Source organism: Mesitornis unicolor, unplaced genomic scaffold (genome assembly GCF_000695765.1).
Source record: "Mesitornis unicolor isolate BGI_N332 unplaced genomic scaffold, ASM69576v1 scaffold48646, whole genome shotgun sequence".
NCBI classification, from domain to species: Eukaryota; Metazoa; Chordata; class Aves; order Mesitornithiformes; family Mesitornithidae; genus Mesitornis; species Mesitornis unicolor.
The window spans coordinates 1,664-10,591 of NW_010192573.1; the positions used below are offsets into that span (position 1 = coordinate 1,664).

Genomic DNA, 8,928 nt, shown 5'->3' on the forward strand with positions numbered 1-8,928 from the left:
CCCTCCTCCCTTGTGTTTAATTGATTAAGAGTGCTAGGCCTCATTGGGGGATTTAGGAAGAGCTAATTGCAGACTGGTAATTGAAGACAGCTTGGAGTCTCTGGAAATGTCAAGGAATGATGCAAGCTTAGATGCTCCCATGCATTTAAATATGCATCATTGGTTTACCCAGAGCCTTACTGGGGAAAAAAGCTGTCTGGTTTTCCCTTTCCCAGAGGACCTTGTACAGCTCCTGGGGAGAGTAGGGCAGGGGAAGCACTAACCCTGCCTTGCCTGAGAGCCTTCTGCTCCTCTCAAGGCAAAGGGGAAGTAGAGGGACACAAGCAGGGGGAGGTACTGGGGATGGGAATACTCAGGCGGGCTCAGGAGCTTGGCATTTTCCCCTTTCCAAAGCTCTGTGCTTTAACGTGCCACACCCCTGTGCCACTACATGGTACTACAGGGGTCTGGACTCAGGAGCCAGATGTGGGGCAGCAGTAAGGGGATGGATAGAGCTTGTTCCCAAAGTTGTGCCCCCTGCAGCCACCTGGGGTTCCCTGAGGAGCAGTGAGGGGCTGAGACCCTCTCAGGATGGGCTGGGAAGCTCCCCTCACTGTCAGCCACAGAGCCCAGCAGTGTCTGGGATTGCAGGAATGGGGGATTTGCATCAGGTTTGGGGCTCAGAGGTGGAGCAGCAGGGCCAGATCGGGAATCCATCACCACAGGGCCTTGGTGAAGGATCCCAGCTCTTTCCTAGTTTGAAATCCCTCCAGCATCAACACATCTCTCTCTGCCTTACAGTGGGTGCCCCATCTGCTCCACCCCACGTTGCAGCAGGGAAGGTGAGTGCAAGTTGCATGGTGCAGCCTGCAGTGGGTTCAGCCCCTCTACTCCCGGGATGTCTCTTCTCAGGCCACAGCTTCCTTCCCTTGCTCCCCAGGGTTGTGCGGGGCTGCTGGAGGCACGCTGGGTGGCAGTGGGTCCCCAAAATGCATAGGCATCTGTGAAAGGGGAGTTTTCTGCGCAGAGCTTGTGGAGCAACAGCTCTGTGGAGACTCTCCTTACCCCACTGCTTCATCTGCAGAGTGAACACTATGTGCTGGCCATGGTACTGGGGCATGGAGGAGCAATGGGTCGCTGGAGCATCTGGCATGGCAAGCCGTGTCTCCTCCAGCCAGACGAACAGCGTGGAAGCTGTGCTCTTGCTATTAGGAGTTGGCCGCATCCCCCAGAGTGACTCGGAGCTGCTGCATGGGGTGGAAACTGCTCCGGATGATGCAGCCCCGGTGCCCATGTGGCTGACAAAGGACCTGCCTCAGCCCAGCTTTCTGCGCAAGCCCTTCTCTGTTCAACTGTGAGGATGATGAATAACGTGTTCCTCGAGCAGATGGAAGTGGGAGGTCTCTCTCCTGCCTCTGGGAGCTGCCTGGATACTGGCTCCATCACAGCTTCAGGCTGTTGCTGCTCTGCTGAATTGGGGATGGCTTGTGGGTACAGGTTTTAGGTTCCTTCCCTGCTCCATGGCACTTCGGTCACAGCTGTCAGTGGGATGTCTGGCAGGGGGAGACATAGACAAAATTATCCAGGGAGGTGGTAGCAAATGGCAGAGGGAGCATGAGGGGCCCTAGACTAATTTGGCTGATGATTATTTGTAACCAGCAAGGGGCAGGACAGCTGCCACTGGGTCTCAGCTGATGGGGAATGCATCCAGGTTGGGGTGGCAACCTGCAAGAAGCTTTGAGCTCTGCCTGTGCTCAGGGTAGCCCAGTGGCAGGGATGAGACTGAGGGAGATGGGACAGCAGGCAGTTTTGTCCCTGCCATAGCCAAAACACAGCCTGTGGCATTGCCTGCCTGGTGGGTATGGAACTGAGGAGCCCAGACCGGGGACAGCTCAGTGCTGAGAAGCAGGGTAGGTGGAGAAGTGGGAGCAGATGCCTTGAAGTACTGCTGTGGTGGTTAATCCTGCCATGGAGCTGGGCAGAGTAGAGGGCCAAGACTGCCTAGGTTGGAGCATTACCTATAGCCCACTGAGAGCTGAGCATGGAGGTTACCCTGTGCAGGGTCCCCTGCCTGTTTCACAGTCCCGTGTCACCCCTGAGGACCAAGCTCCTTGGGGGATGGCCAGATAGAACCAAGCTATGGCGTGGGATGGCTGTGGGGAGCCTGCCTCTGAGAGAGAGTGCCCCCCAGGCTGGACTGGGTGCTGGCCCCCCATCAGAAGTCCTGGATTAGAGCGTAATCTGGCATTAGTGCTTTAATCCAGTCCTCTCTGCTGCCCAGCCCCTGCTCTCAGCAGAGTCCAACCCAAGGTCTCAATGTGCAGCTGGGCAGGAGCAGCACCAGGACGTGGCCTCTCCAGCAGCCCTTGCCTGGGCACCAGGGAGCAAGTGGCAGCAGGGGCAAGGTTTGAGGCTCCATGCAGAGCATCCCTGTATCTGGGGAGGGCAGTGAGCAGTGAAGAAATTCAAAGTGCACAAAGCTCCCCTCAGGTGCATCCAGGACCTGGGAGAAGAGAAGTCCAGGCCAGGGGTGTTATGGTGGCAGTATGGCCTCAGCCCCAGATACATTGGTGAGGGAGAAAGCACCATCTTTTGGAAGCATCATGGTTGATTCCTTGGAGGCACTTCAGGAGGGGGTTTGGGGGCTGACTGCCTGCACCTGTGGGCTTTGGCTGAGCCATACTAAGTCACTAAGTGCTTTGCAGGGAGCCAGGCCAAGGGAATGTGGCATTTGGAGAGAGGATGTGAGTCAGCAGCTTGGGTGGGGGGGGGAGTGAGAAGAGGAGCCAGCGCAGTGGGGATGCAGAGAGGAACAAATAGGTGGGAACTGGGAGAACTGGAGGGGGAGCAGGGGTGGGCAGGGAGGCAGCCTGCATCCCCCGAGGCAGATGTGACCTGGCTGTGCTGTGAAAGCTCTTCCTAGCGTGAGAAATGAAGTAAGTGGTGATGTAGCTCTGCTAAAATAGGTGAGGGGCTACTCCATCTGCCTTCTGATCCCTTACTGTGAGGCTGGGAGGTTTTGGGGGAGTTGGAGGGGTCACCCTGCCATCTTAGCAAGAGGCTGAGGCCAGGGCAGGGCTCAATCCTGTCCTCTTGCTGGCTAACCAAAGCCAGAGACAAATATGTTTGGGTTTTTTTTAAAGTAAGAAACCTGCTTTTAATCACAAGGCAGCAGAAGAAGCACTTGTGCTGTGCTCCCTTGCTTTTCCCAGTGCAGGCTGAGCCCTTTGGGACCACATTTCCCCGTCTCACCCCAGGCAGGGCACTGGAGGACTCCCTGCAGGTAGGTCTGGAGCCCACAGATGCACCGGGCCCATGCACCTCACCGCCAGCCACCTGGGACAGGCTCCCCTCCCAGCCAGTACACCCCACTGCCAAGGACAGTGCTCCCCCATGGTGGATTTTACTGCAGTCCGCTCCCAGACGGCGTGGCTGGTGACTGAAGAAAGCGGCGCTGCCGGCGGGCTGGGTCAAACGGGGCTGCAAGGAGCGGGGAGGCTGGGTTGGGGGGGGAAGGGGTGTCAGGTAAGCATAACACAGGGTGAGGGGGCTGCTTCCAGTGGAGGCTGGGGATGGGAGCATCCCGAGTTGCCATGGTGACAGTGGCTGCATCCTCAGGCAGGCGAGAGCATTTCTGGTGCAGTCCTGCTTGGGTGTCCTCCACCTTCTACTGGGTGGTGTCCCCGGGGAGTGCAGGGCTGGTTCCTGGGTTTTGGGGTGGTACTCTAGGGACAGGGCAGGGCGACCATGCCAGGTGAGCTCAGAGCAGAGTGAGCCCTCAGCTGCAGCCTGTTACAGTCATCCTCCGTCTTCCAAAAAGGTAACTCTCCTCTTCCCCTGACGTGTCAAGCCTCCAATTTAGCAGGGACCTGGGTTGCAGGGCCAGGAGTAAGCAAAGAACTGAGCTCACCTGGTACAGGCACTGGCAAAAGGACAAGAAGGATAGGAGTGAGATAGTGGGGGGGAGACGCTAGTGACCCACATCCCTTAATCCGTGTCCTACCCTGCGTCACTCATTTACCTAAGCCCCAAAGCAGGCGCCCCCAGTGGGGACATGGCCCCCTGCCCTGGCTCTGAGGGAGCCCGCTGTGGCCAGACCTCCATTTTGCCCTTGCAACGTGAAGCTTGGGGAGGTGTGTGTGTCTCCAGCCTGAGTGCTGGTTGCATGGGTGTAACTACTCCTTTCCCCCCACACTTCTCCTTCTGCTGTCCCTTAGGACCAGGCTGTGCAAGGCTTGGGGACCCTGGAGGAAGAGACACTCTCTTCTGGGAGGGAGGTCTCCAGTCTCTGAAGCTCCTTTCTCACACATGGGCTCCCTGCTGGCAGCATCAGTCCCCCCCACCCCGCAGGCTGAGTCCTTCCCAGAGAAGACACTGACATCAGATCCCCCTCCCTTAAGCTGATTAGAGCAGTGAGGATACGTCCGAGCAGATGCCAGCGAGGCCATGAGAGTGACTGTACCCTGGAGAGATGCAGAGGGGGCAGCACGGAGCCCCCAAATCTGGGGTCTGCTTTGACCTCTGATCTGGAGGGTGCAGGGAAAGGGGCTGGGGGCTGGCCACCCCCTCCATGGGCTGAATAATTACACAGCAACCCCCTGCACAGCCAGTTGGATCTCTGCCATAAGCCTGGCCCCCAGCCCTGGCACCCCAGCACCCTGATGGGGGTGGGATGGGGAGCACAGCCCCAAGGGAGGAAAGCAGGCAGAGAGCAGGCCCTGAGCCCATACCAGCCACCATGGGCACCAGTGGATCTGTGAGCACATTCCTGGATCTGGGCAAGGAGTGCTTCCCCACTCATCTCTGCATCGTTCACACATGAGCCTGGCACCACAGCTCACGGCCTCCTCACTGCTGGCACAGTGCAGCCCAGCTGGGGCACCCACTGCAGGATCTGGCTGTGCTGGGCCCAGTGCATTGCCCTGGGCTGGTTGCACAGGGCTCTGTGGGTCACAAGAGATCTGGCATCTCAAATTCCCCTGGATGATGGCAGGGTGGCAAACGTCCTGCCAGGCCAACTGCATCTCCTCTTGCCTCCAGCTGCTGCATCCCCTTGCCAGCCTGGGAACAAGGTATGTCGCTTCCCTGGAGGGGTGCCTCAAGAAGCTCTGAGGTTTCCAGCTCTGCCCTATCTATCTGTTGTGGTGGCTGTAAGACCCAGAAGTGATGCTCAGAGAAAAGAGGGTGTGCAGGATAAGGCAGGGTAGCTGTATCCTCCCCATCCCAGCCCTGTGGGTGCTCAGACTCAGATGAGGGGGTGTTTGCTGGGTGATTTCTCTCCTTACCAGCCCCCTGCAGACACGAGAGGACACAGGTCACAGCACCTCTCTGTTTTATTGAAGATGAAACCCACCCCCCAGCCCGTGCAGAGCCCAGCATGCCCAGCTCTTCTGCATCCACTGGGCCAAAGTCCTGCTCTGGAGGATGGGGTTACCTCCTTGGACCCAGGGCTGCCACTTGGTGCAGGTCCCTCCCACCCAGCCTTGTCCCTGGGGATATTCCCACCCGCAGAGGGTGTCCCACCAAGCCCTGCATGCAAGGGGCTAAAGCCACAGTAAAACTGGAAGATTAAACTTGGAAGTGACCAGCAAGATACGGGTTCATGTGAGGGGTGTTTGGGACCTCAGGCACTGGGGAGACAGCAGTCACAGGGGCCAGGCTCTGCTCGCTCCAGACTCTGGCCTTGCCCTGGGGGCTGGCAGGGCCCCACCCCCCCCTCCCCAGGGCACAACACCCCACCTCTGGGACCTCCAACCCCAGAGCCCTGCCCTAGGCAGGAGTTAACTCATGCAGGGCATCTGCTCTCCAGACCCCTCTCTCCTGAGGTCTAGAGGAGAGCACCATCAGCAGGAGGTGTAGGAGGGATGGAGGAAAGGAAGGCTTTGGAGACAAAGGTGGAGTACCAAGGAGTGGCAAGGAGGGTCCCCTTTCCCTGCCCAGTGGGACCTTCACCCCTGGACAAAGCTGCCCTGGGGCTTCATCTCCTCACTCCTCTCCAGAGGGAGAGGGGAGGGCAGGCAGAGGCTGGGAGCAGAGCTAAGGACGAGCATGTTGCAAAGGAAAGGGGCAGCATGGACCCTGCCTGAAGGAGAGCCCATGGTTTTTCCTTTCATTCATACCCTGCTTTAGGTATGCATGTTTGTTCTCAGGATCACGGATTCCTTCTTACCCTAAACTTAGTTGGCTTCTGTCCTCCAGCCACCCACACTGGGGAGCCAACCCTCCTACCCTGCAAGCACCCCTCACCCCTCTCACCACTCTCCATATCTAAAAGGGGGCAGCTGAGAGCAGGGCACAATCCCACCCCCCATCCCTCCCTGCTGAGCTCCCCAGCTCTACAGCCCCATGCCACCAGGGATGGGGAGGTCTGCCTGGCACGACCCAGCCTCTAATGGTAATGGTTGTTCATGTTGTTGAGGTGGGAGGCTGCCATGGCGCTGAATGGGGGAGAGGGCTGGAGCCCATGCCCAGGGTAGAGGGATGGGCTGGAGCCAGGCCAGTAGGAGAAGCCAGCTGGCGTCACCCCTGAGGTCATGAGGTTGAGTTTGGAGATGCCTGAGAAGGGAAGCGGGGCCAGATTGCCCTGAAATTTGTAGAGGGTGTGATCGGGGGTGGCCGGCTGGCACACCTGCGCCAGCCCGTGGAAGTCGAACTTGTAGGCATAGCGCTTGCCGTGAACCTTGGTCATGATGTTCTTGTCGTAGTAGTAGCGCAGCGCCCGGCTCAGCTTGTCGTAATTCATGTTGGGTTTGCTCTTCCGCTCACCCCAGCGCCGTGCCACCTCGTCGGGGTCGATGAGCTTGAACTCCCCATTCGTGCCTTCCCAGGCGATGCAGTTCATGTTGGCCCGGTCTGAAAGCAGCTCCAGAAGGAACTGCCACAGCTGGATCTGCCCGCTGCCTGCAAGGCCGGGGCCCAGAGAGGTTAAAGCTCCCTCTCAGGGCACAAGGAGTGGGGCAGGATGTGCCCCAGTCTCCTTGACCCCCTGCTATGTTGCTGCTTCCCAGATCCAGGTTTCAGATAAGCCTCATTGCATCTTTCCTGGTCTAGAGACACAGAAGATAATGAGGTTGTGTCTCTTTCGCAGCATCCCTACCCCATCCTGCCCCTCAAGCAGGAGGAGAGGATGCTCCTGCACCTCTGGACAGGGGTAGGAGTGCTCAGAGGTAAACACAGGGTGTGGTGTATCTGGATCCATGTCCCTCCTACCCTCATTCACATCCCACTGAAGACAAATACCTGCTCATTTGTTTTGGTATGAGGATCTGGTCTAGTTCTTTGATCTGCAGCCCCAAGAAGGAGGTACCTTGGCAGTATCCAGGTCCATCCCAGCACCCATAGTCCCCACTGCCACCTCTGCTTGAAACTGGGCTGGTGGCACAGCACAGCCCCTGCCGATCTCTAGGGGCACTGTGTCCTGCAAGGTTGTACCCACCGTGAGCTGAAATTGGGGTGCGATGCTGCTCTGACCCACACCCCTGGCAGGCACAGGCAGGTATAGGGGAGGGAGAGACCAGCACAGGGCAGAACCTGCTGTGGCTTTGAATCAGGTACCAATGCTTCTTGTTTCTGGAGGAAAGCTGTCCTATCTGAGCCATGGCCACTGTAGCCCAAGCTGGGACTGAGGAGCAGTCTTGGTGACTGCCCAAGATGCTCCTGTGCCAGGCTGTGCACACACACAGGAGCCTGGCACACCTGGACATGTCCATGGTGAGGCACAAGGACAGGGCCCACTGAGTCTGGCTAGAGGTCACAAAAGGAGAGGGTCTCTGGACCTTAGGGTGATAAGCAGTCCCACCTATGGGACCCAGCCTCCCTGCAGAGCAGCCCTGCACTTACCCACACCCCCCACACTCCACCAAATTCCTTTCCAAGCAGCATCTCCTGCACATCCCTGCTCCCAACTCCAGTCCTTGCAGCACAGGCTCTTCCTGTGGCAGTGGAAGTATCTTTGCATTTCATCCTCCTCCCTCTGCTTTTCTGACACTATTTTGTCTCATAGTGCTTGGATCCTGTGTAGAGGTTTAGCACCCGTGAACCCTGCAGCAGGCAGACCTGCAGCTCAGCCACATCCCTCACAAAGAACCACCTTACCCTGCTTGTTTTGCACCCACTTATTTTATCTGGTGACTCCCATTTTTTGCTCTGGAGGAAGCAGGGAATCATTGTTTCCCATCTCTTCCCATTCCACCAAAACCCACTCAGACATCCCAATCTAGGCAGATGAGCCCAGGTCTTTTCAAGGTATTGTATTTCCAAATCCCCCATTCTGGGACCAAGGTGGGGGATGTCTCCTCTCTAGGGTACATATGCAGCCCTCACCTCTTCTCCATCCCTGCAGCCCCTACCCTGGGATCCTGCTATCCTGCACTGACAGGGTGCCCCACCTTATACAAGGAGGGCAGGGAGGTGTTGGAGGTGCAGCTGGGTGGGGTGGCAAGGCTCAATCCTCCCTGCCGCAGCATGCTATGCTGCAGCACCCAGCAGCTCCCTGAGGAAACCTCCAGGAATCCAAAAAGGTCCTTCTCAACACAATGCGGCGTACAGACAGCTGGGGCAGAGTCCACAGTGCAGAGGCAAAAGTCCCCCCACCAATCCCAGCTTTGTCCCCCTTCCCACACCTAAACCAAGCTCCCCTTTTCCTGCTCATAGCCCTCCCTGGCCCCTGTCTCCTTGCCAGGCAGGCAAGCTACACGGCCCAAACATCACAGCGCTGGCCCGTGTCTGCCCGATCACCAGCTCTGTTGTGCCCAGGCTGCTCCCTGGCCAGTCCTTGGCCAATTCCCGGAACCTCTGGACAGCTTCACCTAAACGGGTGGCTCCGGCTTCTGGGCATCTGTCTTCTTCCAGCTGATCCATGCACTGTCTGAATCCCAGCCCTGCACCGGCAGCTCCCTCCCGGGGGTATCTCACCTCACGCCTATGCTCCCATGCACGGGTTCTCGAGCC

General features: G+C 58.0%; 1 protein-coding gene across 1 annotated transcript; it reads right to left on the minus strand.

The window, feature by feature from the left end:
- Positions 1-6,259: 6,259 nt before the first annotated feature.
- Positions 6,260-6,886, minus strand: FEV (FEV (ETS oncogene family)). The gene has a single exon (XM_010187141.1). The coding sequence runs from the start codon at positions 6,818-6,820 to the stop codon at positions 6,368-6,370; it is 453 nt and encodes a 150-aa protein (XP_010185443.1). The 5' UTR covers positions 6,821-6,886; the 3' UTR covers positions 6,260-6,367.
- Positions 6,887-8,928: the final 2,042 nt, after the last annotated feature.